Source organism: Simochromis diagramma, unplaced genomic scaffold, assembly GCF_900408965.1.
Source record: "Simochromis diagramma unplaced genomic scaffold, fSimDia1.1 OVJJ01000483.1, whole genome shotgun sequence".
Classification (NCBI taxonomy): Eukaryota; Metazoa; Chordata; class Actinopteri; order Cichliformes; family Cichlidae; genus Simochromis; species Simochromis diagramma.
The window spans coordinates 3,204,571-3,221,727 of NW_024386835.1; the positions used below are offsets into that span (position 1 = coordinate 3,204,571).

The 17,157-nt window shown below is 39.4% G+C and overlaps 1 protein-coding gene across 3 annotated transcripts; it reads left to right on the forward strand.

Annotated features, from left to right (window-relative positions):
• The first annotated feature begins 2,496 nt into the window (after positions 1 to 2,496).
• LOC120731719 (LIM domain and actin-binding protein 1-like) lies at positions 2,497 to 16,306 on the forward strand. 3 transcript variants are annotated; one of them, XM_040028865.1, is made up of 10 exons: positions 2,497 to 2,626; positions 5,408 to 5,550; positions 6,524 to 6,569; positions 10,132 to 10,548; positions 12,153 to 12,207; positions 12,310 to 12,398; positions 13,311 to 13,386; positions 13,527 to 13,558; positions 13,677 to 13,810; positions 13,887 to 16,306. In XM_040028865.1, the coding sequence occupies exons 2-10, from the start codon at positions 5,429 to 5,431 to the stop codon at positions 14,953 to 14,955; spliced, it is 2,040 nt and encodes a 679-aa protein (XP_039884799.1). In that variant the 5' UTR covers positions 2,497 to 2,626; positions 5,408 to 5,428; the 3' UTR covers positions 14,956 to 16,306. The 3 variants fall into 3 exon arrangements, with proteins under 3 accessions (XP_039884799.1, XP_039884800.1, XP_039884801.1); XM_040028866.1 differs by having other exon boundaries at positions 13,680 to 13,810; XM_040028867.1 differs by lacking the exons at positions 2,497 to 2,626; positions 5,408 to 5,550; positions 6,524 to 6,569 and adding an exon at positions 9,133 to 9,261.
• Positions 16,307 to 17,157: the final 851 nt, after the last annotated feature.

Here is a 17,157-nt window from a genome sequence, read left to right on the forward strand (position 1 = left end):
TGTTTTTAAAGATAGTGGTTTTTTTATATGATGTGTTATGAGCACATGAGCACACTGAGGCAGTTGTTGTGAACTGATGCCAAATAAAAATAGAAATATATAAATGTAATTGAATTACCTTACATCACAGGTAGAAGACATCAGTTTATACACCAATCAGGCATAACATAATGACCACCTGCCATATATTGTGTTGGTCCCCCTTTTTGCTGATAAAACAGCCCTAACTCATCTAGGCATTGGCTCCACTAGACACCTGAAGGTGTGCCGTGGTATCTGACACCAAGATGTTAGCAACAGATTTAATTGTAACATGTGAATTAGAGTTTTTCATCAGATCTATATCATAACTTATGTCATAACTGTAACTCCATTTTAACCCTACACTGCAACCTTATATGTAACTTGACATGCGCCTCCCAAGGAATTTAACTACATGTCGGGTCAATTCATATCACAATGACTTCAATGGTTGCGCTGTAGGAATAAAAGGAGTTTCCGGTTACTATGTAAGTTAGGACATAAATTTCCTGCAGAAGTCTAAATCAAGCTTAAGTCTTGTAAGTTGCGAGGTGCGGCCTCCATGGATGGGAACTGTTTGTACACAGATGCTGGACTGGAGGTCAACATTTGAAGTCAACACCTCAAACCTGTTGTTGTGCTCCGTAAACCATTCTTGAACCATTTTTGCTTTGTGGCAGGCTGTGTTATCACACTGACAGAGGCCACAGACATCAGGGAATACCGTTCCCATGAAAAAGCGGGCTTTCATGAGAACAGGCAGGCCTATAGTAATGCTTAGGTAGGTATATGAGTCGAAGTAACATCAGGACCCAAGATTTCCCAGCATTGCCCAAAGCATTACACTGGCTGAACCTGCTTGATTTCTTCCCATACTGCAAGCAATACACACACACTCAGCCATCCATGTGATTGAAGAGCACTTGATTCATCAGACCAGGCCACATTCTTCCACTGCTGTCTGGTCAAGTTCTGATGCTCATGTATCAATTGTTGGCACTTGCGGTGGTGTGATGCACGGTGCATTCTGTCTGCAAATCAGACCTGTGTGGATAAAGGACCCAAAATGCAGACTGTCAAATAAGTTGAGGGAACAAAAAATGTCTGACCTTTTATTTAGGCATAGCATGTAATCAAAGACACCAGCAGAAAACAAAGTCCAGGTAAAACAAACAGAAATGCAGCCCAGGCATGGCAATAGTATTACAGTATGATACAACAGAGAACTAAGACAAACTGAGACTTTAAACAGACACATGAGGAAATCAGGGAGATGGGAAACACCATGCACACAAAATAAAACAGGAACAAAAACATGACAACACCAAACAGAGAGACCGAGACTTAACCAAACAAATAAACAAAAAACAAACAAACAAACTACCAAGTAAACTGTAAAAATCGTGAAGCTAAACTGGGAATGTTTAGTTTAGAAACACATAATCAAAACTTTATAAGCAATAAATAACCCAAACACAGACACAACATAATCAACAACAAGTAGAACTTAAATATGTCCCCCATGTTCTTAAAAGAAAAGAGGCTTGTGTGCTCCTGTCTCAGCCTTTTTGAAGTGTGTTATTATAATTCTAATAGTTTCACTACGAAAATGTGATACCAGTTACTTCTTTTAAGTTGCAAGCAATGTATTTTTAAATGTTTTCAAAATAGCAACAGATCCTCATTAGATAACGAAACTGACTAAAAATTCCTCTCATTAGTAGAAGAGTGAGCAAATATGCATTTCTTTGGTAGAGAACACAAATTATTCAACTGAAAAACCGCCACTAACTTAAATATTTCACTTGGCCCCATTTGAGATGAGTTCAGTTCCCCGTAACAGCCTTGGCACAGAGAACAGATAGTACTTTGCTCAAGGACTCATACACTTGAGCAAAATGGTGGAAAATAAAAATTAAAGCTGTGATCTTCCTTCCTTGTAGCTCATCCAGCTGCTCTTATTTAGAAGGCAAATATCATGCAAACATTCAATGTCCCTTCCCTGACACAACCTGTTTTGACACCCATTACATTTAATAGGCTATTTTCCACAGGCAGGTCTTAAATAGTGGCTTTAGTAATGTTGTTGAGCTGGCACAATGCTATGTTTGACTTTGGAGCCTTGATTACTGATGGTATGTCTCACTTCTGTTTTTTTCTATTTTAAGCATTTTACTGCATTCTGTGGATGAAACATTGCATTTTATAACACTAGTACTACACTAACAATCAAGCTATTATGTTAGCAAGTTGAGGAACAGTTGCTGAAAACTGTCAAAAGCCAAAGCACAGAAACCCCCCAAACCTATTTCCTTCATGTTTTTCTTCCCTGAGCTTTCCCGTCGCCAGAATCGGTCTTTCTCTGGAATTTCTAGATGGGAACAACAGCTCACCCTGCAAGCAAGCACAAACGCAAACATACCAGGTAGGAGTAATTTAACACCTAAGGTCATTGGTGCATAAAATCACGTGACGTTTGTCTCGCTTTCTCCCACTGCACCTTTCTGCTCGAGCCACACCGGGCGGTGACGCAGTGGCGGCAGCAGTGTCAGGTGTCGCACAGGTTTCACAAAAAAAAGAAGTGACTCAACGGAAGTTCGCACAGGTAAGACGAAACCTAACATAATAGCATAAAACGGGGTTTAATATACGTTGTAGCTACTATCAAAATAATAACGCCTAATTTGAAAACACTGAGGCAGCCGGTGACTGTTTAGGTCGAGATTTTGAATTTTATTGTCAAGCACGTGCACATACTTCTTCCTCCTCCTCGCTGTCTTCCAGGGAAAATGCCAAACCAGCCCAGCAGCTAAGCTTGTACTCTTAAGCGTAGTCACTGAGCTCTTTCGTGTAAAACTTAAGTGAAACTTACTTTGAATAAAATTTTGAGCGTTTAAATCTTTGTTAAAGTGCAGGTCTATAGGCTAACTACATTAGCTCGCAGTTATAACCACCATCTTACTGTTGCACCTGTAATGAAAGTTTTTTTTTTTTTTTTTTTAATTCAAAAAGACGCGATGCCCCCTGAACAGGGCTGCCGTTCTTAAAGTCGCGTCTGTTGCTCGCCTCTGTGCTGAGTCTTCACTTTAGACTCGGTTATTTTCGTCTGAACAGCTGATTTTGTGGTTTTGGTTTTAAGAATAGTTGCATCACAGCTCATTAATGTGTCAAACAATGCGGACTCCTCCTTAGTTGTTACCGTGTTGTGGTTACTTGTTGTCACGGAGAACTTTACTTTAAATAAGGGATAAAGGTCAGTATATAAACGGGTTTTTGATAAATTTATAAAGATTCTAATTTCTGTATTTTTATCACAGCGCACACACCAAATCTTAGCTTCAGTTCTTTTCAGGCTTTGTTTAAGATGTATTATCCAAGTTACCTCTGATTCAGTCGATGTTCCTGTTGAAAACCTGCACAAGTAACACAAATAGTAACTGTCAGAATTGTGGATCAGTTGGAAAAGGACAGCTAAGAGTTAATAATATAATCCAGAGATGAGAGAGTGACAGTTTTTGAAAGATTAGATTATTTGTTGTCATACTAAAAAGCCATTAAACTGACTTGCATTATGTTTTATTAAGTGCTTAAACAGTAAATGCAATTTTTTCCCCTTTCGGGTTTCCATATAAGGTTGCTAAACAGGAAGTCAGAATTCTGAGCATTTGTTTTGCATACCTATGAAGCGTTTCATTCTTTCCTTTGTATTAGTGTACAATTTTTGCTGCCTGTCGATGAGTGGATGAACACATACATGTAGAAAATCTCTCTTTCTAATAGTAGGGATTTGTGTTTGCTTTTGAGTCGTAGACGTCCTTTGTGTTTTCTTTGGTTTCTTCGGGCGTGTAGTGTTTAAGGATATGCAAAAGAGCGGATAGGCAACTTTAAACTGAAATGACCTGTATTATCCTTGTGGCAGATTGGTAGCTTGTCTAGGGTGTGTCCCTACCTTTCAATCGCAGTGCATGCAGGTATGGACTGCAGCCCCTGGATAACCTGCAAAAGAATCTGCAGTTTAAAAGGATGAATAGTACATTTTTCAGCACAGCTATCAAATGTGAATGAAGAAGTAACTGGCTACAGCAAAATACACAATTAATCAATTGATAAACTGACTTTCCTGCCAGGTTTAAACATTGTAGCAGTAATGAGTAGCCTCTCAGATGTAAGAACCTCATAAAAAGTTATTCTGTTGTTAATCTGTGTCTCTCCTAAAAACTCTAACACTAACCTCAGAGTAAATGAAATTAATTATATATAACTGACTAGAAATACATCTTATAAATATGTAATATGTGCAGTCATGTTTAATCACGTTTATCCAAAAGTGATTTCATGAGCACCAGTTGTATTGGACTATGTAATCTATGTAGTCAGTCCTATGGTGAAATTTAGTCCAAAGTCCTCACACTATGCTTGTCCCAATTATGATGATGATGTAATAGGGACGCCTGAGTGAAAAGGTCCAGCTAGGAAGATAAATGATTACTGACTGTGCTGTGATTTCCAATTTATGGCTTTACAACCTACTGTCTGAGCACTAAACCAGGGTTTCATGGGCTAACATTCAGCTAATCCATCCCTGCTGACTTGGAAAACTGTACCAATAAAGTATGGGTTTGTCAGGACATTATTCATGACAAAGAAGACATTTCTGTTTGCTGGGAATGTGGTTGTTGGACCTTTATGAATGTTGGTTTTGTAAGGACAATGGGCTCACGCTCTGCTGTTATCAGTTTGTGTTGCTGTCTTGCAATCAAGTGGCATAAGCTGGAGAGCAAGTTTGAACATGTTGACTTGTGTGTTTGCATCCCACACTTCATGTGCTTGTTCCCCGTCGTATGTATGTCAGGAGCGAGAACAGATATCTGTCAGAGTGCATGTCATAGGCCTGCACATGTATTTCGAGTGCAAAGTTTCACTCTGGCATAAATCTTCTCAAGAAGTTGCATATGCCAAGAAAGTGGTGTTGCTGTCAGATAACTTGGTGGACTGATAGCAAATGCAGATTGGAAGAGGGAGTCTGTCACTTTATTTCCATGAAAAGCAAGAATTCTTCATTCAAGTGTCTAATAGAGGCAACTAGAGGACTGGCCTTGCTGTTTAAAAAAATTATACTTTTTCTTATTTGTGACTTTTCCCCGAAGATGGAGAAAATAGGAGACAACAGAAAAATCAGTGCAGCAGAATAGTCAGTTGCCCACTAAAGACATCCCTTAACTATATGCACAAGGGACCATATTGCCATTGCGTCAAACAGATACATGAACTGTAGTGTTGAGATGCCTGAAATTGTTTGTGTATTAGTGTCAGAAGCTAAGAAATGCAGTCTGTATTCTAATACATATTTCTTACACTAGGAGTATTTGTGTTTTGTTTCTTTTAGGTATTTGGGTAATTGGCCGACATGGAAAGTAATCCATTCAGTCGAAGGAACTGGGCGGCACAGTCCATGCGTATCACTGCGAAGGAGCTGTCTCTGGTCACCACCCGAGGGAAAACCAATGCCATTGCAGAGCGCTTCTCCAAGTGAGTAACACTGTGTTGTCAGTAATATTTGCTTGTACTTGACCCTAATAGTAAAAGCTTAAATATACACTTATATACTGAAAACTGAATCCACGTAGACGACAGCCTACTACAGACCTATGTGATTTGCTCTTGTGGTCTCTTGATCTCAGTCACAATTTCAGTATTTTGTGTGTAATACATCAAAAATAATTGGGACTAAAATGACTTATATTTGAGTTTTAATTAAGTTTTAAATGGTAAATGGCCTGTATTTGTATAGCACTTTACTAGTCCCTAAGGACCCCAAAGCACTTTACACATCCAGTCACCCACCCATTCACACACACATTCACACACTGGTGATGGCAAGCTACATTGTAGCCACAGCCACCCTGGGGCTGCCGGACACTGGCGCCACCAGGCCCTCTGACCACCACCAGTAGGCAACGGGTGAAGTGTCTTGCCCAAGGACACAACGATCGAGACTGTCAGAGCCGGGGCGCAAACCGGTAACCTTCCGATTACAAGGCGAACTCCCAACTCTTGAGCCACGATCGCCCCTACTATTCAAGTCAAACTTTAATTGTTCCGGAGTGCATTACATGTTAAACATTTTTGCAGTTAAAGACTAGTGATCACTGATCTAAAGCACTTACCAACTAGTTGATGATGTATGGATAAGACCTCTTAATATTTTATGATTTATTGTTTGTGTTACACAGTGCTAAAAAATGACAAAGAATACTATATATTTTCTGTTAAAGGTATAAAAATATAAAATAAACTAAATTAAAACTTTATGTAAACACAACAAAATCAGACAAAAAAAAACAACATTAAAATTAAATTCAAGTCTATCACTTATTGAGTTTACATTTTTTTCATCTCACAAGGTTCTTGAAGGAACAAATGGGCCTTTTAGAAAATTATGTGTATCTGCTTGTTATTGTTTTGAATCACTAGATGTCAGTGTTGTTTCTTTCTCTCTCAGGTACCAGAAAGCTGCTGAAGATTTGAGTGCAGAAAAGAAAAAAGGAGTAAGTACTTCTCTGAACAGATGGATAGTAGCAACATTTCATTTTCCAGTGACATCAGTTTAGAGTAATTTCTATTTTACCATGAGTTAAATAGTTTTGTGCAGCTGTTCCTGAATTTAATACATGAAAAAATAGAAAGAGTTCTCACATAAGATCATCACGTCTTGTTTACAGCATTCTGATAATCCTGTCATAATGAACGGCATGATTAAATGATGTTTTTCTATGCAGCACGTCTTGCTTCATTTGCTCAGCATCCCCTAGTAATGGTGTTCAACTAATTACAGTATGAAGAGTGCACATGCAAACACACACTCTCACCATGCCAACACACTGTCTGGGCCAAATGTCTTGTCCTGGCTTACATCTCATTGGCCACTTGTTGCGATGGGCAGGCTATCAAGCCCATAATCCTACTTTAGTGTAATCCCCGTGCAATGTTTCCAACTGTAGGTTAGCTGCCTTGTCAGAAAGACTGGCAAAAACCTGGACTGGGATTAAACCAATAACCCACCAGCTAATACCATGAAGAAATATGAGGTATTGTAGCCATGGTTGTGTATAATATCGTTATTGTTTACCAGTAAGGGTAGTTAGCTTCTTTTTTCTGTGTTTAATGATATGACTGGTAATGAGGATGACATCAGCCTTTCTTCCTCTCCCATAGAAACATGATGTGACTGCATTAGACAGACACTACCCTGTGTTATTTTGTTGTAACGTAACTGTAATGAAACACTGTTAGTGTAAATAGTTGGATTAACCACTGTTTTCTCTAACTTATGCTTTAGACTGAATCATTCTGGTTTACTTGTATGTCTATGAGGTAGGTGTACAGCTCATGTACCACAAAGGTCTAGTTACAGTATCAGAGGATAATAGTCATCTCCACGTGTGTCTGAGACAAGTTTGAATGAGCAGCGTAAAAACGCCATCTGGCTGTGTGTGTGTGTGTGTGTGTGTGTGTGTGTGTGTGTGTGTGTGTGGTGGGGGAAGGGGGAAATGAATAATCTGTCAGATAAATTACATTAAAAATTGATAACAATTTTGTTGCATAGTTATGAGGGACCAAATGATTAAACTGCAAAGAGTAAACGATGTGATATTATGTTAATATTCACAGATTCAACAACAAATGGTTACAATAAGAAACTGAGAAATCTATTTTTTTCCTCACAGTTTTTATCCTTTTATGTGATGTAACAATGCAGTATGAGAGCAACTTATTCTTATATTTTATATGTTGTAATTTTTTGTGTGAGGGGGATTATTGCTTGGCAGGATCATCTATCCAACATGTATTTTCCTCCTGCAACCAGGGAATCTGCAAACAAAGCCTGTCTTTGTGGTATCTGATGGTGTAGCTGTTCACAAAATATTGATGAAGTGAGTCAAATTCAGTTGTTCTGATAACTCTACACAGTCCTTGTAGCTTAAGTAGTATTAAGCAGAAAAAACTAGGGAAGAAAAAAGAAATGCACTGGATATAGGGTCTTGCAGTCTCAGCTAGTTTAATACTATGCTATAATTAGTGCAAAATATTCGGCAAGTACCTTTAAATTCAGAAATCAGTGGCCATCAAGGCAACTGTGTAATACTCTGTGATGTGGTTCTTCTGACAGTGTTCTGATGGGAGAAAGCAGGTTTAACAAAACATGAATCTTTAATCTGAACTTTTGAAGTGTAGTTCCAGTTCCAGAGCAGCTGGATAATTAGCCAAGGCAGCTCTGAGTAGCTTGAACCTGGTTGAAGTTCATCCACAGCGGCCATAAAAAACCCTTTAATTTGTGGAGCTCTGATACTGTGATTCATCATGGCAGAGGGGAAATAAAAAAACTATTTTAATCCAGTGAGTCTACGAGTATGAGTGAGTTCCAGTTTGAATCATGACATTTAATGTTGTGATATTTATTATATTTATTTATAGTATTTATATTTATAGTATAAATATAGTATAAATAGGGTGTCAATGTTCAGACTGATGTAAATTATTACATGTCAAGCGTAACATTTAAAAAAACCTGTTCAGCAGTATATAATTACTGCCTGTGTTAAAAAAACAAAAAACAACTAATTTTCCATTAAGTCTCCATTACTACCGATGAATCTCAAAACTCCTAAAAATGTACACAGTCTCCAGTATGATATGAAAAGTATGACAAAAATGTTCCACCACAACATCACAATTCATTGTTAAGCTATTTTCATTTTTTACTAAGAATTTGTTGATGATTAATTGTTGTACAACCATTGCTGTTTTCTAATAACTATTTATTTGAATGGCTGTGTCCATGTTTTTAAATTTTTGTCTTTGTCCTAAGACTTGTATTATTTGGTCTGGTATCATAAATCCCATAGATACGGTTTTCAGTCACATTATCTTGATAAATCGTTTGGGATTGAAAGGCTGTCCAAGTCGTCACAGTTAACAAAGAGTTAACTTTTCCCTGTTTGAATCATTTCCTGCTCTGGTTTCCTGGGTATTCTGACTCTCTCTCTTTCACTTTCCTGCTGTTAAAGGGGCTGGACTAGCTCTTACAAGTAGATCTTGTCTTGCTGCTAGCATCCGGGAGGGTTCTGCCTCCCACTATCTGTCTGCACTGTGACCTGTAGAGGACCAATCAAAGGACTCCCACATCTTTTGCTGTCTAGTTGTGGTTACACCTCGTTTGGCCATTTCATCGCATTCAAGGTTTACTTTCTTCCTTTTGGCTTGAAAATCAAGGGCCAGCTCCACTACTTTTCAGTTATTTATATTCCTTGTGGTCTTGCGTGACAAAGACTGTCATTGTGCCTTTGTTATTTTGTCCTTGCTTTTTTTTTACAGATTTCTTCTTTTGTCTGTCCAAATGTTAATTCAACTCTTTTTCAGATGTACCAGATTCATTTTATTCACTATGGCCAAGGTAGTGGTGTCTAGTAGTGGATGGGGTTTTTGGCGCTTTTTTTTTGGGTTTGGTTTTCATTCACTTGTAATCTCTACTTTGCTTTCTTATATTCAAGGAGATTTAATTAAGTTAAATTTAATTTAGTAATAGCATAACTTGTTTAAATGTTCACACAGGAAGCTTTGATAGAAAAGTTCATGTTACAAGTTGATTTCTTACCATTCTCACATCCTCTTTTTTTCCAACACTTTCATAATTAAGGAAGTTCATGCCTTCTATTATTGTGCCATGCTGCTTGCTGCTGTCTTCCTGTCACTGGTGGCAGCAGTGAAAAGAGTTGCTGTCAGTGTCTTCGGGTAAGGTAGAAATTGTCATGTGGAAAGGAATGCAACTGAAGGATCTGTCTCAGATATCTCCATCTTGAGCCAGCTGTTAAAATTCAGCAGCTACAGCATAATATTTATTTCCTGGACCAACTTTGAACAGCTGTTCACCTAATCCTTGGGTGAAGCCAAGTTCAGATTCAGGCATTTCCTTTATTCCATTATACGGGACTGTGGATAAAGCTGTATGTCCTAATAGTGTATGCGTGTATAGTTTAGCTTATACACAGTGATTTTATGGTAAGCATAACATGCTCAACATAAAATTTTCTTTTCTTTTCTTTCTTGCAGTCTTTTGAGAGCGGAACAGTAGCCCTGCGATCTGGCAACCTCAGTGTTCTGAAGAAGCGCTGGGAGCAAGGAGGAACCGGTGATCAGGACAAGCCGCCTTCGGTTCCACCTCCACACCAGCCCATCTCACGCCACAGGCCTCGTACCTTGAACAGGCCTCCTTCCGTTACTGAGCCTCTGGTAAAGAGTCCTGGCCCACTGACAGATCAGGGAGGTCAACACGCAGCCAATAGTGTTCAGCAGGCCTCAGCAGCTCCAGAGATTGAAGACCAGAGAGGGTTGGAGAAGGAAGAGATGATGAATGAAAAGCTTGAACAGCACGTTCCAACCAGCCCGTGTGCCTCTTATGAAAAGCCCAGAGTGCCTTTGAACAACCTAAAGATGAAGTTTGAGAAAGGAGAAAAGCCCACGGAAAAGGTAAAATATTTTGCTTTTGATATCCCTGTAGCTGTGGTCACTGTATCTTCAACATGAGGATCTGAGGGTAAGGATTTTGTACTTTTGGGTAAAATAATTGTAACCATAATGCTGAGTCAGACCAGTCTTGTGCAATATTAGAAAAAAGACTGATGGCACAATGTTTCCCACATGTAGTGAGCTCCATGTTGCCTTCGTGACCATAGTTAATTAGTACATTTAAAACAATCTTACATGCTAATTGCTTTGCTGCTACAATCTCTGTCCAACAGTATACTAGTGACTCGTAGTTCATAAACAGAGATAAGAAGCTCTGAGTCACATATTAATGATTGATAAAAACCTGTGACCGTCCTGTACGTGCAGAAGTACTCAGTGCTTAGTGTAGTTTCTGCAGATTTTCAACATCCTTCATATTTAGATTGTTTTAAATGCATTACCCATTTTTACCCAGTTTCTTCTGTTTTCTGAAGGAGCGCTTGTCCATGTGAATTTACCCTTGTTCTCCTCAGCACCACCCACTCATCTCTATCTTTCATTCATTCAGCCCAAAACAACAAGTATGCCACTCTTTATCTTCTGTAACAGAGGAATGCAGAAGCATTCCTGACCTGGGGCCGTCTCATTCCTCACAGGATCCCTTCTGAGGAGCAGTTGTCTTTATCTCACTTTTTATTAGCTGCAGTGTGTACCCTGCTCTACTGGGATTTTCCCAGTCCTGGGAATCATATGTAATTTTTTTTTATTGTATTTTGTTGTGCAGCTCTGTATACACCATGTACTGCAGTCATGAAACAACCTATAAAATAAAATGAACTAAGTCGTAGTGTTTTTCACTGCTAGTAAAGAAGAAGTGAAATTTATATTACTAACATTTAAAAATTAGACTGGAGCCTTTATAACTGAAATGGTTATATAACCTTATAATCAAATATAGTGCAGTGCACCCTTTGCCCCTGTCTGGCTGCAGCTTTCAATATTTTAATGTTCTAGTCGGTGTTCGATTTGCATGGCAGGGGCGGTCTGCGAGACAACAGGACTCCAAAGTTCCAGTGAAGCAGTCTGTAGAAATGGGCTATTTTAATTGGTCCAAACCAGCTCATGTGTGTAAAGGATAGGTGGTGCGAGAAACTGTGTGGTTTTCTCATTTGTTTGAGTAAAACAGGCATATTGGCAGACCAACGCACAGAGCTCACTCTTTAGTAGAGTGGAATAATTTTGGTTCTTTGCCCACGTGCAAACGTGTGTTTGGTTCTTTTCAACCACATGCTGCATGGCTGTCTCTGCAGATACCGCTCTGGTTACTGCCAGGTATTCACTGGATGCCTGGAAAGCACATGAGCTTGATTTTGTGCATTTTTTACTGCTGAGTTCAATATCTGCTGCTCAAAACTTGCAGCTTGTTTGGGTTTGATCCAGTCCTACAGGCAGTGTGACTTTTGACCACTTGCCAGTGACAATGCTATGAATAAAAAGATAAATGAACTGATTTAGGCCACAATTAAAGGCAGGGGAGGAGCAGAAAACAAATTTATGCTTAAAAGTTCATAACTTCACCTTCATAAACTGATCTTCAGAACCCATCAGTTGTTTTATTCTTCCAGGGTGGCAGAGAAGCACTTTGTAGTACTTCATCAGATGACGTGGAGCAGCCAAGCAGTAAGCAAATATCAGTAGCATTAATGAAATGCAGAAAGATTTGGGTTTAATGCAAAACAACGTCAGGCAAGGCACTTAATTTGATCCTCTCTTCTGCTTCAGGTCGCCCTGTGCTGAGGCGATCATCATCTCTGAAGGAAAAGATGGCCAAGTACCAGTTTGCTGTTGCTAAACAAGAACAGACACATTCTGTGAGTTCATGTAATAAAGAGGTTCACAACAAAAACAGTGAAAATCCCAGTAATTAAAAGATTACCTCGTATTTTGGAGATTTTAAGAGAATTTTAATGAACATGATTCAAAGTGATCAAAACAACAATCAAAGTCCAACATTATTCATTACATATGTTAGTTACATCTTACCCGTACTGAGTTCGAGCCCCTTTCGCTTTCAGAGCTGCATTATTTGTTAGTGACAACAAGCTGCTGGAAAAGTTCCTCCGAGATTTTTGGTCCATGTTGACGTGACAGGATCACACAGTTAATGGATATTAACTGTGTGGATATATGAGCTCATTGTCATGTTCAAGAAACCAGTTTGAGATTGAGTTTTGTTACATGGAGTGTTATACTGCAGCCGTCAGAAGATGGGTACACTGTGGTTATAAAGGCATGGCCATTGTTAGTAACACTACTCAGGTGCTGTGGTGTTTTAATGATGCTCCCTTAGTACTAAGGAGCCCAAGGTTTCCCAAGAAAATACCCCCCACAACATTACACCACCACCAGCAGCCTGAGCTGTTTATACAAGGCAGGCTTGATCCATGCTTTTATGTTGTTTACCCCACCATCTGAATGCTGCAGCAGAAATGGAGACCATGCAACATTTCTCCAGTCTCTGCTCAGTTTGTACTTCAGCAGGTCATCGTGGCCATGTTTACTTGCATAAATACATCCAGGTGCTGTTATTGCCAGCAACTCATCTAATCTTTCCCACACAGAAAATGAATTTTATCATTCAGCACAGGCCATTTGTTCTACCTTGCTTTTGTAACTCATGCTTCTCTGAGATGTTTACCTTTCTGTACCAGAAACAGGTGAACATCTCATTGTTTATTATATAACAATCAATGTTTCTCTCTTCTTCTCTCTTTTTCCTCCAGGTTTCGGCCCCACAGTCTGCTCCAAAAGCATCTGCATCTGAAAATGAGAAAGTAACGCCTGTGCCTGAATGCAATGGTTGGTCTTTAAGGATACTTGGAGAATACAGTCATGTGCAAATTTTTTCATTTTTACTGTGCATATTGTGCTACTAGTCTGCTTTACCAGTCTTAATAATTGAGCAGCAACTGAGCTCGTTTATGTTCTGTCTGTTTTAGGGGACAGCACGGAGCAACCAAAATCACCACGGGTGAGTCATCACAGCGAACAGTAGACATGCACATATCATTAACTTAAAAAAAAAAAAAAAAAAAAAAAAATCAGCCAGTGTTAATTGTCAATAAAGCTGACACTATTTATGTTTTTAGAAGTTTCGCCCACCAGAGAGGGAGACATGCATCGCTTGTACGAAGCAAGTGTATCCACTGGAGAGACTTGTGGCCCATCAGCATGTCTACCACAAAAGCTGCTTCCGCTGTATTCATTGCAGCACAAAGCTTAGGTAAGCATCCACACCAGATGCTTCCACTTCTATATCATAATCTCCTCTCATGTAAATATTCCTGTCTGTTTTATAGTCTTGCAAATTATGCTTCTCTGCATGGAAACATCTACTGCAAGGCCCATTTCAACCAGCTCTTCAAAGCCAAAGGCAACTATGATGAAGGCTTTGGTCATCGGCCTCATAAGGAGATGTGGGAGCCGAGAGTTGACGGAGATGAAGATGTTGAAGCGGTGAAGCAAAAAGAAGAAGAGAAAACTGCAACAGTGAATAGTCCAGCTGAGAGTGCCTCAGACATGCAGCCAGTCCCAGATGTGGAAACGTCTCCACAGGTTAAGGTTACAGATCTGACCGCCTTACTGGAAAAGCAGAGTCGCAAGCAGACAAATGTGAGCTCTGATGAGAAAGCTCAGTCAGAAAAGCCAACTGAGAAACGCAAACTGAAGATCGACTGGCCTCCCCGGACGGGTGAGCAGCACACCGGGACAGAATCCCTTAGTCCAGTCACAGAGGACATTGGTTCAAGCCGACCCTGGAGAGCCAAGTGGCCTCCAGATGATGAAGCGCCTTCAACTTTCCAGAGCTCAGAGCGTGCTGAATTGAAGAGCCTGAGGAGGAGCACTTCTCTTAAGGAGCGGATTCGGCCTTTTACAATAGCAGCCAAACCCAAGTCCACAAACCCCGCAGGTCCTCGCGAGCCTCGTCGCCATCTCAAATCTCTGCAGGATTGGAGAGCATCTTTTGAGGAAAAAACACCTTCTGAAGAATCAACCAAGGAAAATAAGCCAGAAGTCCAGCAGGAAAAGAAAGAGAAGAAGATGTCTCAGATGCAAAGTGAAGATAAAGAGACCATCTCTGAGGGGGACGTGGCGAGTCAGGTTGAGAAAAAGAAAGAAAGAGATGAAGGAGTAAAAAGAAATACAAAAGGAGACAAGGCGGCTGGGGATGAGGGCTCTTTGAGAAGCTTGTCTCCTGAGATGCCAATCAACCTTTCTCCACCATCAAAGCCAAACCAGAACCGCACCTCCCAGGATGTGGGCTTCTGGGAAGAGGACAAAGAAGGAAGTGATGCAGAGGATCTGAGTGCAGAGGATATAATCAAGAAGAACCGCTGTTATGACGAGGAGGAGGACACTGAGTCATAGAGTACCTTACAATTTTACTGTCACTTCCTTACACCTTAAAACCCCTTTTCATATTCTCAGTTTATACGTAGATTATAATTTTAGCTTTGCCAGATTTTATAGTGATGCAAAAGTGTGTAATAGAGTATGCGCATTCATGCATATTTATATATTGAATACTGCCTTATGTTAACAGTTAATAACTTAAAAATGCAAAATTTTGTTTCGCATACTTATTTTCATTATATAGTTTAAACATATCTGATGTATCTTGTTTATGACTGATGATAATACTGGAAGGCTGGCCTCTGTTAAATTGAATCATTGACTGTGGTCATTATGTGCAGCGTGAGCAGCATATTATGTGCAGGAGGTGTATCCACAATCTATTATAATTTATGTGGCACTTAATAGTACTTTTTAACTACAGGGAGTACCAGACTGCATGCAGCCAAACAGTCATAACGTGCAAGAAACAGTCTAAATATCTGCACTGCTAAGATGTCAGAAAGCACAGATATTACAGTTTAGATTTTACACTTTGATTTAATTTCAATAGTAAATTAAAGAGAAAAAATTAAACAGAAGTTGAACAATTATGTGCTTGCTAAGAATTTACCTTATCTCCATACAACAACAAAAGCCTTGTCTTCTCTCAAGGATGAAAATACTGTCCATTAGTGTCAGTACTCCCTAATAGCCGTTCCTTTTGTTATGTAATTACTCTGATTTTTTTTTTTTTCCTCTCTGCAAGCGTCAGGCATATTGAAATCACTTAATTTTCTCAATCAATCAATCAATCAATCAATCAATCAATCGATCGTACTAGGCTAGCTGTAGCCTATGTCAGCTACCATTCCTGGACAGGTTGCCAGCCTGACGCAGGGCTCCACATCTCACTATGATTAGCGTGCATCTGAACATTCAACTATCACAAGGCCAGCTGCTTTTACTTGGTTAAAGTAACTAGATATTTAGGTATACAGACAAACAAGCGAGTAAAGTCCAACACCATGCTGCTGGGGGATTTTTGCTTTGATAGAAGTACAATTAGCGCTACAGTGATACATCAGAAAAGGCTTCCCTTAGTCTCAATCATAGCTGAAAAAGCTTCGATATGTTATTTATTTAGAGCTTTTTGATTGTGATGTTACATGTTAGAATATTTTTATTATTAATCACCATTGCCACAGTACAGAACTTTTTCTGGTAGGAAACTTTTCAGTTGCATACCCTTGGGGCCTTCAGATTTTTTTTGTTTCATTCTTCTCAAATGTAATCCGGTTTATACTGTATGTTCACTCTTTGTATTTTATATTGGTGGGATGTATGTTTTTAATAAATTGAACAATAAACCTTAGGTACCACAGTCTAAGCTGTCCGTTCAATGGAGGATTTGAGCAAAAATGGACTCTTTTAATGTATAAACTACACAGGAACACAAAGGTTCATCTAGACCAGGGGTCAGCAACCTTTAACAACCAAAGAGCCATTTGGACGCGATTTCCACGCAAAAGAAATCACTGGGAGCCTCAAATACTTTTTGACATCTAAAATGAAGATAACCCTGTGTATATATATATATATATATATATATATATATATATATATATATTTTTTTTTTTTTTTTTTTACCTTTATGCTTTGTGTGAACAACTAAGGTGTGTTAAATCCATGAAGTGCTACAGAGAAAATTGCATTTTATTTATGTAATTAACACATTTTGAACTCTTAAAGAAATATAACCAAAGGAAAGACACCCAGCTGAACTAAAATGATCCATGTAGCAAACAAAAACTGTTGTGAGCCGCCACCCTTATATCACCTTCGGGCTTTTGGAGCCTTGACCTGACTTTTAAAAAAATAATTGGAAAAAAAGCACTATGCTGCTAAAAGATGAAAAATAGATATTTGCAAAATTCTGCCTAAATATGTATTTTACCTGGTTAATGTGTGTGGCAGGGCGTGGCCTGCAGCGCCGCTGCAGGGGAGGCGGACGCACCTGAGCGGCACCCGCGATCACGCCTCGCCGCCTTAACGTCTGTGCTCTGTTGTGTTGGTGTGTGTCGGGCTGTGAGCTTTAACACCGGCTGTATGCGTACAGCAACCGTGTGTGAAAAGTGGTCAATAAAGAGATGCTGAAAAGCGTGTTCATGCAAACATCGTCAGGTCTGCCGTGATATGTTTACAATGGGACTTCTGCTCCTGAACCTCTGCGCACAG